The 16,310-nt window shown below is 42.7% G+C and overlaps 1 protein-coding gene across 2 annotated transcripts in view; it reads left to right on the forward strand.

The window, feature by feature from the left end:
• Window positions 1–16,310, forward strand: part of PRKCH (protein kinase C eta) — a 224,169-nt gene that overhangs the window by 125,513 nt on the left and 82,346 nt on the right. For both annotated transcript variants that reach the window (XM_032622054.1, XM_032622055.1), the window contains exons 4-9: window positions 61–95; window positions 3,465–3,553; window positions 5,115–5,244; window positions 7,730–7,857; window positions 10,764–10,907; window positions 11,089–11,262. In XM_032622054.1, coding sequence (XP_032477945.1) covers window positions 61–95; window positions 3,465–3,553; window positions 5,115–5,244; window positions 7,730–7,857; window positions 10,764–10,907; window positions 11,089–11,262 — 700 coding nt within the window. The remainder of the gene's footprint in view (window positions 1–60; window positions 96–3,464; window positions 3,554–5,114; window positions 5,245–7,729; window positions 7,858–10,763; window positions 10,908–11,088; window positions 11,263–16,310) is intronic.

Genomic DNA, 16,310 nt, shown 5'->3' on the forward strand with positions numbered 1-16,310 from the left:
GGAACATTGTTGCTGAAATATTTGACTAATGGTTTCTTTTTTTTCTATTGTCTTGAACAGGGGTGTATTTGGGAAACAGGGTTATCAATGCCAAGGTAAGAAAACATTTTAAAACATGTTTAATCTTGTTCCTGTGTTAAAAAGTGATTATACCAAGAGGAAACAGGATACATTCCATTAATATTTTGATAAATAACTCTCTGTAGGTCAAATGAGACCCCCATAGAATTACAACCCTTTAGTTTTGTTTAAATTTTAGCCATGTCTTTTTGTAGACAAAGTAGAGGGGATGTTTTTATTTCTGAATCCAGGATACCTATATAAGTGTAGTTGTTTAAAGTTTTGTCTCTGCAGGATCATGAACATACTAAAAGGTAATGCGATTTTGTGAGCAGGACCCTTGAGTCTTGAAGATAAATTTTTGGTGTTTTACAATCCCCTTGTCCGTAGGAGTGAGAAGTAGCACAATGCTGATTTCTCTTTACCTGAATTGGAAATAGAAGCTATTATCCAAGTTGCTTTTTGGATTTTCTGAATTTAGTTAAATGTGAGAATGTTCAAAGTTAGGCTGTTAATGGTCTTGTAAGTTATTATCCATTCAATTTATTTTGATTTTCACAATTCTGAGATAACCTCGATTAGTGTTCCAGAAGAATTGGAATGGAATAAAAAAGGAAAGAGGAAAAGAAGGCTCCTTAATCTGGAGGTTTAGCCAGGCTGAATTGGACTTTTCTTTTATTTGGGCCTCCCTCATCATTAACTTGAGTGTCATCGCATGGTTTATCCATATGGTACCTATTATCTTAATTTACACCCTACAGATCATTGGTAAAATAGTACTACCTATCCTAGAGTGGTAACCTATGGTAAACTAGGTAAATAAAGAAATCCCACCTTCTCTTCTGAAGGAGGGGAAGTAAAATATTATTTCCCTTAGAAGAATGGAATAAGATATACATTTGGATGTAATTTTGACTTTAATATGTATGAACAATTCTACTGAGTTCTCAAATTTAGGAAAAACTGAATTGATATGACAACAATAATTGACCTTCTGCTATTAATTTCAGCCTCAAATGAGAGCATAGTTCACAGGTCAGAATCAATGTCACTTTTTGGCTTGGACCTCTCCAGCACAGGGCTATGCTCTGTCCATCTCATGCATACAAAGATAACTTGAGAACCTCTTGGTAAACAAGATTACATTTTTGAGTTTAAAAATACATGATTTGTGACGTATCTGTTGTGTTTTTAGTTTATTTCTTCTACCATGGCCCATAGTGCCAGGATATTTAAAGAGCTGATTTTCAGTGGGCCACCTGTTAAAGGACCAGGAAAGAACGCTGGTCAGGAGACATGAGGACACTAATTTGTTCACATCTTGCAAAGGGATATAAAACCACATGCCTAGTTGGAAGGATATACCAATCATGCTAAAAAGAGCAAACAGATTAAAGCAGACTTCAGAACAAGGAAAGTTATAAAGGATAAGGAAGGGCATTATAGAATGATCAAAGGAGTCAGTTCTCCAAGAAGACATAAAAATCTTTAACGTATATGCGCCTAATAACAGGGCATCAAAATACTTAAGGCAAAAACTGATAGAACTGCAAGGAGATATAAACAAATCCACTATTATAGTTGGATTTAATTTTATTTACTATCTCAGCAGTTTCTGATTCTGATTGATCAGCATTTCTGCCTGATCCAGCAGGCAGAAGATCAGTAAGAATATAGTTGACCTAAACAGCACTATCACAACTTGACCAAATTGACATTTATAGAATTCTCCATCTAAGAGCAGCAGAACACACATTCCTCTCAAGCTTACTAGGAACATTTACCAACATAGACCACATTCTGGGACATTGAAACAAACCATAACAAATATAAAAGAATAGAAATCATAAGAAGTATCTTCTCAGACCACAGTGGAATTAAACTAGGAATCAATAACCAAAAGATAGCTCAAACACCTCCAGATATTTGAAGATTAAGCTACATATTCTAAATAGCACATGGGTCAAAGAAGACTCAAGAGGAAATAAAAAATATTTTAAATCAAATGAAAATACAATCTATCAAAATTTGTGGGAGGCAGGGAAAGCAGTGCTCAGAGGAAAATTTAGAGTATTAAATGCATATATTAGAAAAGAATAAAGGTCTAAAATCAATAATCCAAGTTTCCATCTTAAAAAGGAGAAATTTAAGCCTAAACTGAGCAGCAGTTTCTATAAATAATAAAAATAGAATGCAAAACAGTGAAATTGAAATTAGGAAAACAATTTAAAAAATCCACAAAACCAAATGCTATCAATAATTCTCCAAAAAGATCAATAAAATTGATAAACCTGTAGCCAAGCTGACTGTGAAAAAAACAAATGCCTTGGAATATAAGATTTTTCTATGTGAAGGATTCCCTCGTATAAAAAGACCAGTTCTCTGGGCACTTTCACCTTGGTTCTCCTGAGAATTCAATCTGATGACAGCTAGATTTGTTTTAGATTATAGTGCTACTTGCTGACATGTCATCTGTCTTTATGTATTTAATCCTAGAAACTTCCATATGTCTTGAAAGATCTTTAAAATGATGTGTATTTTCATATTGCTTCATCGTACATGTTCATCCTTTAATGGAAACTGGACTCTGCACTCTATCGGTTGTCTGAATGAAAATTTAAAAAATGTTATTTAGAAAGTTCTAACTGTTCAAGCAATTGATTGGGTCATTCTGCAAATACTTAACGAATGCCTACTTTGTTCAAGTCATCATGCTGGCCGGGAATCCTGAGGACATTAGAGGCTGTATGTGGAAGATCTGAAATGAGGGAGGCCAGCTAGAGGTTGTAGGAGAGTAGACGAGGGAGAGAGTTTCAGTCTAGAAGGGGAGCCATGGGAAGTATATTTTCATAAAAGAGACATTTTTTAAAGTTGTGTCTTGTTATACATTTAAGGTTTAGTGAAGTGATAGGAAAGGAAGATACCCCAGGGATTGAGAGGGACATGGACAGTGTGTTGGGGAGGGTGAAGACTTGCTCCAGGAAGAGCACCTAGTCTAGTTATTAGTGGAACAAAGAGCCCCCAGAGAAGAAAGGTGACAGGTGAGCCTGGGGTGGGCTTGGGAGAGCCTGAAACCCGTCTGGGAAATTTCAACTCTAGTTTGACTGACTGTGAGGCACGATTGAATGCTTTAGATTATGGGCCTGAGGTGACCAGAATCATATACTGTGAGATGATTCCTCTGGCGGTTGGGGCAGGAACGAGTGAAGCCAGGAAGGATGACATTAGTTCCGGACCTGGGAATGAATAGTTCAGGCATGAGCAAAGGCCTGAGTTAGGGTGGTGGTGAGGAATATAGGAAGAACGGGAGCATTGGCTGCCATCATGTGGGCCCACCATCTAAATCAAGCCACAATGGCCTGGTGCCTCCAATAAATGTATAATCGCTGGATTTAATTTCCTAGTGTGCACCTGTGTCGTCCACAAGCGCTGCCATCATCTAATTGTTACAGCCTGCACCTGCCAAAACAATATGAACAAAGTGGATTCAAAGGTAAGATAGCAGTTTGCTGATTAAATGCCTGCATGAGCTCATGCGAGCACATTCTCTCTCTCTCTCTCTTTCTCTCCCTCTCCCTCTCTCTCTCTCTCTCTCTCTCTCTCTCTCTCTCTCTCTCTCTCTCTCTCTCTCTCTCTCTCTCTCTCTCTCTCTCTCTCTCCCTTCTTCCCTCTGTCTTTTCCTTCCTCCCTTTCATTCCCAATTCCCTTCCACACTCCTTGAAGCCAATGGTGGTATCAGAATTGAAATTTCTCTCCTTTTTATATTATGGCATTTGTATTTCTATACTTGCATAGCTTGACCTGTCCTGGAAATGACTCCATTAGTGATCAGCTGGGTAAAAGCTCTAGGGATCAGCTCTACTAATTCGAAGAGAGATTTCCCTGAGTTTGGCATCAGATGACTGGGATTTGAATGTAGAGCCCAGCCTCTGCTAGCTAGCTTCTCTCTCAGCCTCAGACCTAAAATAGTATCAGTACTACAAGATAGAATTGATATGGTAAGTATGTTGTTAACTGTAACTTGCACTTCCTAAATAAAGTGACCTTTGGCCCCTTCCAGCCTCTCGAGGAGTTTCAAGGAGGATCTATATCTATACATAAAGGCTTGAACATCACTCTTGCCATTAGCATTGCATCCAGCTGAGGTGAACGTACATTCTAAATTCTGGAGGTAGAAGGCAGTTGGAGTATTACCAACAGTTAGCAGTGGATTTATAGATGCACTGAAGAGTCCGACTCTGGAACTTGATGGTTCTTTACAGTATACACCCAGGATTGCTGTAGAGTACACAGAGAGGCATACTTTCTTTTATGAGAAAGAGGCCAGAAACGTTTCAAGAGGAGTAATATTGCCCCACTACTTGTTACGTGTGGCTCTGTTGTTGTTGCTTCAAACTGTGATGTAGACTCTTAGAGCATATGCCTAATTTAACTATTTGCTGGAAACAGTCTGTGAGATTTCACCTGATCCTGAGACGTGATCGTCTGTGAGATAAAAGCAGAATCTTTGCACCCAGATATCAAAATACAAAGACAGGCAGAGGCTGGAAGGGCTGAATAAGATCACCAGTTGGATGTCACTTTGGGATAAATTCCTTCTGTGGTTCCCTGTCCTCTGGGTGTCACCCCATCCTCATGACGCAATTTCTGGAAGAACTTGTGGTGATAGCAAGTGTATGTTGCCTATAAAAGACGTGTTGAATCCTGAAGGTAGAAGTTTCTAGAAATAGACATGGGTGTGAGGAATTGGCCAGGAGAGAAACACGGCCAAGTGAATGTAAAAGGTGAAATGAATATTTAAATTTCTATTAATCTCCCAAGATGGTGGACAGGTTAATGTATACCACACATTTCTGTCCAGCCAGTCTTGTTCACTAGAAAGTGTGCTTCGTCTGCGTGGTAAGGCCTGGGTAATTCATCGTGGCTGAGCAGTAATAGTATACTCATCTCAGGTGTCATAGTAACACTTTGCATTTGGTGGGCTTCTGTTACAGTTTTCACAAAAGGTGTGGGTATGGAATTTCAGCTCTCGTCCTCCTGTTTCCTTGCTACAGATTGCTGAGCAGAGGTTCGGAATCAACATCCCACACAAGTTCAGTGTCCACAACTACAAGGTGCCAACGTTCTGTGATCACTGTGGCTCCCTGCTCTGGGGGATAATGCGACAAGGACTTCAGTGTAAAAGTGAGATTCTCGGGTGCTTAGTACCCACTTCCTCATGAGAACACCTTGCTGCGAGTTTTCAGAATTCTGCATTTCAGAATCTGACCTAGGACGGATGGTTTTAGATACCTTGTAAATGAACATCTTAGTGGCTCTCTCTATATGTATGTGTCCCTTGTCAGGCACGTAAAGAGAGCTACATGTGAGCCACAGATTTCCTAACCATGGAATGTTTACTCACTTGCTAAATGAAATGTCCTGTCTGGTTAACTAACCTGTTGGCTACCCTCTATTTAGTACTGAGTACAGGCTAGTCATTGTGTATTTCCATAGGTATTTGAAAGAGGAAAAGATGGGATCTGGTCAGAAAGGGAAGATGGTAGGAGGTGAGGTGGCCAGCAGAGAAGGTTGAGTTGTGAGTAAGAGCTAGCAGGAGAGTTGGTTTGATCACCTCACCAAAAATAAGCAGGAATTGGGTTATAAAAGCATAACCCAGGGCTTCCCTGGTGGCGCAGTGGTTGGGAGTCTGCCTGCCGATGCAGGGGACACGGGTTCATACCCCAGTCTGGGAGGATCCCACATGCCGCGGAGCGGCTGGGTCCGTGAGCCATGGCCGCTTATCCTGCGTGTCTGGAGCCTGTGCTCCACAACGGGAGAGGCCACAACAGTGAGAGGCCCGCGTACTGCCAAAAAAAAAAAAAAAAAAAAAAAAGCATAACTCAGTCTGCCCTGTGTCTTCTCAAAGAGCTTGATAGAGATCAGAGAGTAGGTGGCCGTGCGAGGGCATGCCCTTCAACAACAATGTCCAGTGGAGCCTGAGTTTGGAGCTTTTGCCTCAGCAGAGGACAAGGATACGGGGGCTGGTCCCTGTCCTGTTAGGAGTTGAGGGGCTGTTGGCCTGGAGTCATCTCTCATTGAGTGTTGCTGTAACAATCTGGCTGTCGTGGGGTACACTGCCCTCTGCTGAAATACATGTGAGTTTCAGCCTGAAGCCTGAGACACATTCTGAGTCACCAGGGGAGGCAGAGTTCATGTCAGTACAACTGGACAGCTTCCACTGGCTGCCTGGACTTAACCAGACCTGCTTCTATTAACAAAAAGGGGCTAGTCACTTGTCTTTCAGAAAGGCAAATTCTTTTATTTCTTCAGAGCACCATTTAATTATTCTTTTTTCATAGATACCTGAAATAATTCTTTTTCAACCAAAACAGCAGCCAACTCACATGCAGCTTTGTTTCAGGCACTGCTTGATCATTAGCTGGATGGTGTCACCCAGGTGTGGGTTTCTAGCGTGAAAGTCACTTTCTGCTTTCGAATGGTTGTTGCTGACAGGCAGAGCCATGGGTGGGATTCATCTGCATTGCACTTGTCCCTGGTGGTGCTGAGGGTAGCACGCCTGCAGTGTTCCAGCTCCTATCATTTTTGCTTTTATTGTCACATGGAGCTTTAGAAAGGCCACCGCAGGCTTGTATGTCTCCATACCAGCCTTGTGGAGAGAGGTGGATTTCCTATGAATCTAATGAAGCTTAAGCCTTGGAGCTCCTCCCTTGCAGGGTACCTTCCAAGTTCTCTACTTGATGAAGTGCTCTTTTTCTTAAAGAGGGCAACCCTGCAATTGCATCATTTCAGGCACCACGAAACCTGGCTCTGTGTATGCTTCCAAAGATGGGCTGACACACCTCAACACATCTTACGCTGCTTTATCCCTGCCTCCGATCGGCAGGGCCCGTGTCAAGAAACCATGTCAGAACTCTGTGCTGATTAAACCTCGGGTCTTTCATCGCCCCAAGTCAACTTCCTGTGCACCAGGAGCTTAGCTTGCTTCGCTCTCCTCTTCCAACTGCCACTTGCCTTGACCTTTAAAAAGGTTGCTTTCTGTCACCCATGAAGCCACAGGCTGCAAGCACTGAGAAATACAGCTGCTGTACAGGATGCCGCGTTCTGTGCTGTGAGGGCCACCCAAAGACAGTGCTCAGAAAGAAAGCTTTACTTAGGGGCGTTTCTCTCAGAAATACCCGTTCCATCCTGTCTGAACAGCCATCTACACGTGGCTGTTAGATTGCTACCTTTTATTGAGAGTTACAAGGAATGGCATAAAGTCGGTTGACACGTTTCCTTGTTATTTAATCGAGTGAGCTGTTGCCGTGATGAATGTTTTGATCTCTCTATTGAATCATGCTGGGAAATCAGTGATGACTTTTAACATATGATTTAAGTGAATGTCTTACATCAAGTCACAGTGAAAACAAAAAGAAATTTGAAATGTATTATTCTTCCGTATGCCAGGCTTACTGCTTCTGCACAGAACAGAAATAGAGAAAAACGCAGGGATTTACTTACACTCAGGGATCGTTGTGAGTGTCAGTTGAATTTGATGAGAAGATATCATTATTCAGCCTGTGCAATTCCTCAGTCATGGTCTTTCAGGTTATCACAGCTCTCTTTCACAGCACATGTTGACGTGGCTCCTTTCTGAACGTGGATTCCCTTTTCCTCTTCCATCCAGTATGTAAAATGAATGTACACATTCGATGTCAGGCGAACGTGGCCCCAAACTGTGGAGTGAATGCGGCGGAGCTGGCCAAGACTCTGGCAGGAATGGGCCTCCAACCCGGAAGTATTTCTCCCACCTCGGTGAGACTTTGCTATTTTCATATTTTGTAATTTAGAAGTTGTTCAGATGTGGCGAGCCCTAGTATTGTGTGTGGCATAATCAAAGTTCCTAGTCTCAGCAAATACAATAAACAGATTTATTGCATTTTTAAAGAGCATTTTGTTCCACAAATAAGGTTCTATATACAATTATATAACAAGAAATAATGAGCGTGCAGATATAGCAAGAAGCAGAAAAGGGATTTTTTTTTTTTTTCCCTGTCATTGTGGTCTGGTGAAAAGCCTGGAATCCAGGGTCCTCGGTTCTGCTCTTGTCGGGGCCCCCGGCACTGCAGTTGACCGGTAACTATGGGCCTCTGCTTCCTTCTCTCTGAAGGGGTTGAACTTAAAGAGCTGATGTTCTCCACAGGCCTGGAATCCAGCAGTTGTGTAGTATTTGTTTATGGATCGTGAATTTATCTCAATTCCAGCCACAGACAGGAGTTCCTTCCTCTTGGCGGGAGTGGGTGGAGCATGTCAGTCGCTGTGTCCTGCCACCGCCCTGAGTGACCCTCCCCCACCTGCTGTTGTCCATTAGAGCTTCAGCCACGTCCCAGGCCCACATCCTATTGCCGCCTTCCTGGCTGTGGTCTGCTGAGAATTGGGAAAGAGCCATGGTTATGGCTGAGGCTTCTGAAATGTGTAGCTTGACGCCGGGTTCAGGAAAATTCTAGACTTAACTGTCAAATATCTCTGGGCACTTAGGAAGGGAAGTGCAATCACTGTCAGGTTCTTGGTTATCCAAACAGTGTCATCACTAACCACCCCATTTCATTTTCACTGAAGGGCCCTGCCTGGTAAAGCAGGGGCTTGGCTTGACATTGCATTTCTTGATTTCAGGAAGGCGTTGGCAAAGTCCTTCAAGTCTGTGTGTCTTTCTTGTGGACAGACAGGCAGGATGCTATACCGTGAGGGGGATTTCCAGTGCATGGGACAGCTATGCCTGAAGAGTGTAGGTTAGGGATTTCAGCCTGGCCCAGGGCTTCTGAAATACCGTGGAAATAAGCTGAGCCATGTGGCACAACCTCTAGGAATGGGCAGCGCCACTTGTCACTTGAACCAAGTATCTTTCATGTTCTGATACTTAATAGTGAGAAAACCCAAATTACCTGTTAGCTGACAGTACAGCATTAAGGAGAGACATCTTCAGTCTATCAAAAGAGAAGAATGGGTTAAACAAACAAACAAACAAAAGATTGAGACACTGGATTTAGAGTTTTCTGGCAGGGGAAGTATTTAAGTGGAGGAAGTGAGATTCAAGCTGGTAAAATTTTTCCATCTTTGAAAAATTTATGATCAGAAATCTAGAGGAGAAACTATTAAAATAATTGGATTTTAAAGGTGATCCATTTTATATCTTCAATCACTGTTTCACTGGATTGAGTAAGAAAAATCCTTGCAGTTTCAGGATATTGCCCAGCTGTTTATTACAAACATTGCTTAGAAGTTACCCCAGATAAGCTTTCTTTTTAGCTAAATAGGTCAGATGCTCCAGGATGTCAGACTTTTGGTCTCTTATCTGGTGGTAACCTGTCTTATAAATATCCTAAGGTAGACACCTGCACGTCACCTTGTCTTTAGGTAGCACCCTCCCTGGGATGAGTCTTGTACTAGTGGGATGGGGCTAGAGAACTCCCCAAAGAGGCCACACCTACTTCTGGTTCTGTGTGGTGAACCGGGAGCTCTCATTGTGTTGGTGGTTAACCTTTCTGGAGGGCAAGTTGACCATGTATCAGAAGTCTTCAAAATTAACACATTGGCCCAAAGAATTCCCTTTCCAGAAAGTTATCTTAAGAAAATAGACGATGTTGATGAGGATGATCGTGTTGATAAAGATGACAACACAGCTTAGGTTTATGGAATGTGCCAGGCACTGGTCTAAGTGCTTTAAGTGCAGTTATTCATTTGCTCCTCATAACAACCCATGTTGCAGGTACTATAACATCCCCTTTGTTAGAAGAGGCTCAGAGAGATAGGTGACTTGTCCATGGTCACAGGGTTAGGTTGTGGAGCTGTGATTTGAGCCCAGGCCACCTGCTTGAGAGCTTAGACTCCTAATCACCCTGATTTGAAGATTTGCATGCAAGTATGGTCACTGTGTGTTATCTATACTAGTGAAAACTGGGAGATAATCTATATTTCCAATACCGGGAATTAGTGAATCAATTGTGATATATCCATAAAATGGAATATTGGACAGCTTTTGGAAACTCATGTTCTTGAAGGAAATTTAGAGATATGGATAATATGCCTGGAAAAATGTTAAATTAAAACTTGTGTTATGAAACAATTTTATTGTATTTTTTAAATTAAGTGTAAAGATAGACGTGTGTATATGTATGTTTCTATTTTTTGTTTTTTGAGGAGGGCTGATGAGATTATAGGTATTGTCAGTCTTACCCTTCATATATTTACATTAACTTTTGTTTCTCTTTTATAATTTAAAATATTATATATAGAAGTGTTGCTTCATCCACTCTTGGTGTGGAGTGGTGCTCAATTCTCTGAGCAGTTGTGAAAGCTGCTATTTGCAGGACATGGACACCAGGTGGCGCTCTTGGAACCTTGACCACCCTGTAGAAAGCCACCACAAGAAACCAGGTGGACCAGACTGAGACATTTTCTGTATACTCCCATTTGAGCACAAACTGAAACTCGGTGGCTTAGATATATTTTAAATGATTCTGACCCAAATACAGTAAGCACAGATCAGGAGTTGGTGCCGAAGCAGTTCTGAGTGGCAGAACCTGATCACATGTCAAGCTGTATTGATGTTTCCCCATGTGTTGTATTGAGGGTTGAAGCTGCAAGTAAGGTCTTCTTCATCCATAAATGCTTCATGCTCCACTGTGATTTCTGACTCGATGTATTCCTATTCTCCTTTGCAGAATCTTCTTTCCAGATCAACCCTAAGACGACAAGGAAAGGAGAGCATCAAAGAAGGAAACGGCATTGGGCTTAATTCTTCCAACAGACTTGGGATCAACAACTTTGAGTTCATCCGAGTACTGGGGAAGGGCAGCTTTGGGAAGGTGAGTCTTGGCGCCAAGTGTTTGGGTGGTTAAAGGAGGCCTGCTCCATGTATATTGTTTGCCTGTGCATGTATGTATACAATGGCCGTATCCCCATGTGCCATCTGTCTTCTGCCCCAGACGAGGCCACACCCTAAGAGCTGCATGAGTTCTCACGCTCCCTCCTCCTGGTTTGCCATAGGTGATGCTTGCAAGAATAAAAGAAACAGGAGACCTCTATGCCGTGAAGGTGCTAAAGAAGGACGTGATCCTGCAAGATGACGATGTGGAGTGCACCATGACAGAGAAGAGGATCCTGTCTTTGGCCCGCAATCACCCCTTCCTCACTCAGTTGTTTTGCTGCTTTCAGACCCCTGTAAGTATGACCCACCTTCACTGCCTCAGTGGCCTCCTTTCTTCAAAAGCTGAGCTCACAGATGTTGAAGGTTTCATAAAGTAGAGTATTAGAAACTTTGGGGGGATGGACTCCTAAGGTAGGGTCATTTGAAGTATCCAGTGACTTCTGATGGACCAGAACCATGAGCTAACTGCTTCCTTCCTTTCATACTGTCCTGGAGAGGGATCACTTTGAGGGTTGTGTGTCCTAAGATGGAAAAACGTCTTCATACGTAAGTCTTCTCTAGCAGAGTGAAGGTGTGCAGAAGTCTAAGAATACAGTAAACGTCAGGGGCTTGCTTATTTTGGTGACTTTAACCTCAGCTCTGTTGCTAAATGCTGAACTGGTTCAGACCTGGGGAAAAGAGTTCAGACCAGGATAGGCCCGAAGGGGGCACCTTGACTTGTAATGTCCCAGGGCATTGCTCCTGGCCTCAGTCAAGGACCCTTTGCTTGATTCTGTGGACTGATTGTGGGATTCTGTCTATCCCATCATGTTGTGCAATTAGGAATGCTTTGGGCCGCAGTTAACAGAATATGTGACTGACAGTGGTTTACACAACAGACAGAAAGGATGAGTTTAGTTCATTAGTACAGACGTTTTTCTTGGGAAGTCTGACAGTAGCGATGTTAGGGTTGGATTAGTTGCTCAGTGACATCAGACATCTCTTCCCCGTGGGTCTCAAGGTATTTGCCACAGCCCTAAACATCACACCTCATATGACAGCATCCAAAGCAGGAAGCTCGGGGGACAGAGGCAGAAGGGCTTCGTGGACCACTCTCCTTTTATCAAGGAGAGAAAAATCTTTCCTAGACCCGAGTTACAGGCTCACCCTGAGCTGCAGAGGAGGCTGGAAGAGCAAATATCTAGTCAAGATAAGCTGCTTTATCGTGATTGGCTCACATCAACCTTGACTTATCCCCTGGGGCAGGACACTCTGTAGCCCATTTAGCATTGGGCTCAGAACTGGGCTCCTGTTGTCAGTGGAGAGGGAAGAGGGCTCCTGTGAAGGCACCAAGAGGGTCTGGCACAGATATTTCTTAATCTTCTTGCTGTCAGAGGCATTCTGAAAGAGAATTCAGGACATGTCCCTTGCCTCTGCTACCATCAGGGATGTAAAGGGTGTGATGGGAGCAGGATGGGTCCAGTGATGCTGCGACGCATTTCTAGGGAAAGTCACAGCTATGCCGGAACCAGAAGGGCCAGTCAGAATTAGTCAGGCAAAGAGAATGAAAGCGAATATGGAATAAAGGTTAAACAGCTCAGGCATGGATCTACTAGTAAATGGGAAGAGGAGGTGTAAATAAAGCTCACGAGCATAAAATGTGAAGTTGAGGAGGGGCCTGGTGAGAACTAAGGCTGCAGAAGTAGCCCAGGCAGCTGTAGGCGCTGTTAAAGGAGCTAGGGTTTTAGTGCTAAGAACAAATGGAAGACATTTAAGCAGAGGAATGACATATCAGATTGCATTTTTTAACTATTAAAAACCATTTTATTTTATTTTTTTTGCCATGGGTAGTATAAGCATCCTCCAAGTATCCATACCCTCTCTTTGAAAGGAACAATTATTACTAGTTTCAAGTGTAGCCTTTCAGAGTTTTTTTGCACACAAAAGTATACACACACACCGCATATATGCATCCATATTTATTTTTCTAAAAAGCACAAATGATAGTATATATTTGTCCACCATTCTGTATCCTTTTTTTAAGGAAAAAAAAATCCAAAATGGTTTTATTAAGGAAGTAAATCTCTGTAATGCATCTCGCAAAATTTACACATTTAAAAAAATTGAGGTATAATTGACACGTAACATTATATTAGTTTTGAGCGTACAAAATAATGATTTGATATTTGTATATGTGGTAAAATGATCACCACAATTAGTCTAGCTAACATCCATCATCACACAGTTACAGAATTTTTTTCTTGTGGTGAGAACCTTTAAGAGCTACTTTCTTAGCAACTTTCATATATACGATACTACGTCATTAACTGTAGTCACGATATTGTACATTGCATCCCCATTCTCCTTATTTTTTTGAAAAAATGTAATAATGTATCTTGAGATTGTCTCATATTTGTATGTACCTGGCTGTCTCGTTTTTAATGGCTACATACTATTCCATTTTAAGAACATGATGCAATTTAACTTGTTTCCCGTTGCTATATATTTAGGCTGTACTTAGACTTTTATTTCAAAGTTGTAGTGAGTCTCTTTGTACTTTTATCTTTAGGTACTTGTGCTATGATTTCTATATGATACACTCTTAGAAGTGATATTGCTTTGTCAGAAGTAGGTGCATTTATAATTTTATCTAGTTGGCCCTCTCTCCCATCGTGGTTAAAGATAGCTAACACTTTATCCTTTGAATACCAGGCACTGTTCTAAGTGCTTTATGTGTATTATCTCAGTAATCCTTACAGTAATCCCATGAAGTAAGTTCTGTTAACATCACTCCCATTGTACAGATGAACAAACTGAGGCAGGAAGAAATTTAGCTGCCAAGTGGCAGACGTTTTCAGTCTGACTGCTGAGCCCGAGCTCCTACCGCTTGCTGGTTGTATTTCTAAATTCCTACTCCCAAACCATGTGTGAGAAGGCTTATTTCCCCTGCCCTCCTGTCATGGCATGCTACTTATCATTTTGATGGTTGGAGAGATTTTTAAAAAGGTGTCTTTGGGGTTCTAACCGGCATTTCTCTGACAGTGAGTGAGGCTGAGCGTTCACGTGTGTTTAAGGGTCCCTTGTGTTGGCAAAGACACATGTACAGCTTAGGAAATGGACGGAGCAGGGAACACTGCAAGCCGGGAGACAGGAGGGTGTGTGAAACGGGATGCACGGCGTGTACTCCCATGCAGTCTGAGTATGTTGGAAGGAGCTGGGGTTCAAGTAATAGCTTCTTGGGCTCCGGTTTCCTCTGCACTCCTTCCCGCCCCTCATGGTCTAGGCTCTTTGAGGCCACGCCCTCCTCATCAGAGTCCTCGGTGGCTCCAGGAGCCCTGGAGTCCCTGGAGTCCATGCCGCCCCTACCACCTTGCCCCTGATTCTTGCTTCCCACCTCCGGGTCCATGGTTCCTTCAGAGCTCTGGTTCTGCCCATTCTCCACTGCTACCCAGAGTATCCCCAAAACACTATTTCCCATGCTCTGTGCTCTGCCCACCTAAAGCCCTTCATCAGCCCTCATCCAGCTGTTTTCCCAGAGAAGAGTGGGGTAACGGCCCTGAGCTTGAGAACACCCTTGTGAAGAAGGCAAGACTGATGGGTGGTACTGGTCACCCGCCTGAGCTTCAGGCTCACCTTCTCCTCATTCCATGAGCCGGACAGGGCTATACTCAGGTTGTCTTTCCAGGCTGCACCAAAGTGCAGATGGTTTTCTATGACATTGGCTTAGATGATATTAACAGTTGACGGACATGGTTGTGCAGTGGCTGCTTCAAGTTACTCTAATGAACAAATAAAGAAGTGTCACCTACCCAGGGGACTTTTACTAATGAACAAATAAAGAAGTGTCACCTACTCCAGGGGACTTTTACCTACCGAAGGAAATCCCCGTGATTCTATGGAAGCAGTCTGAGGTCTTACCAACAATTAGAGGGTGTTGTAGTAGAAAAGAACTTAACCTGGACCAGATTGGGAGACCAATAAATATAGAATACACAATGCAAAATTTTCCAGGAAGATATAAACTCTACAGTATCGCCACATATTAGTGTCCACATGTTATTTCCACAGTGTTCAGCCGGTGAAGCCTTTATTTTAACATGGGCCATCTATTTTTTCCTAGTGACAGTTTCATATATGGCCACAAGGTGGCAGTCGTTACCGCAAGGTGATTTTTATTTCTGCACCAGAGAGAGAGGAGCTGACTTTGGGGTTAAAATTTGTGTGTTACAGTAGATGTCTCCAAAGCAAAGGATAATGGGAATTTTCCCTTGCCCTAAGTCTAAATGATAAAGTGGTAAGAACCAACTTAAAAGAACCAAGTGCATTTTTCTCATGCTGAGATAGAGATATATACGGTTTCCATTTTGCTGTAGTTTAAGCCGTCTCTCGGATTTGCAAGGTATCAGACTCCACATATGCATAGCATTTGCTCTCTGCATCTGTCCATCTGTCAGAAATCCTCAGTCACTATCCCCATTTGCTGCTGAAAAACTAACTCTAAAGAACAGAAAATGTTAGTTACCATGAGAAATTAAAGCAGGTAAATGACTAATTTTAGCTAAAAAGTACTTGTAGCTAAAAACTGGGTTTGGCAGGCCCTGGCCTCTAAAGTGAGACGCTAGTCTGCAATGTGTCACTTCACCGTGAAGACGCTGGCAGAGACAGCAGTCCACTTGCCGCCCAGCCCTGTAGAATGAGTGTCTCTGAGGCCCAGGAGAAAGGGAGCAACTTGCTGAGGATCCCTTAGGCTGGGAGTGTTGGAGACAATGTTTATCTCTGGGTCAGGCTGACTCTGCAGCCTGGCTCCGTCCACTTGGTGTCTTATACAGCATTGAGGTTGTTGGTTCAGCATCTGCTTAAAGCCCCTCCTGTCTGCCCTGACTCATCTCCAACCTGCTGATACGGAAGCAGCTGTGCCTTTGGAAACGGAAGACCTAAGTTCTTCCAGCTCTGTTTTCCTCTGTCCGAATGGCTTGCAACCACCTTAGAATTCCTTTGAGCCTTAAAGTTCTCATGGTTGAGATGAAAGCAGGATTGCTGTGAAGACCAAAGGCGAGAATGCAGACACACTGTTGCTACACGCGTGGCAACTCGGTGTTGTGATGACCGTCTCCTTCCCCACACCAGAAAAATGTCCTGGGCCTTCCCAGGGGCCAGCACAGACCCCCACATGGAGGTGACAAGTAAACACCCACAAAGTAGGAATTTTGGAACTCCTTTTGTTCTTGGCCAGAACAAAAAGATAAGCAGATTTCAAATATTAGATAATTTGTCGTTTACTGCATAGAATTATGAGCCCATGAATTATTGCCCCGATTTTTTCATAATAATGCTTGTTACTTGCATGTATATCATTCCACTG

Source organism: Phocoena sinus, chromosome 2 (assembly GCF_008692025.1).
Source record: "Phocoena sinus isolate mPhoSin1 chromosome 2, mPhoSin1.pri, whole genome shotgun sequence".
Classification (NCBI taxonomy): Eukaryota; Metazoa; Chordata; class Mammalia; order Artiodactyla; family Phocoenidae; genus Phocoena; species Phocoena sinus.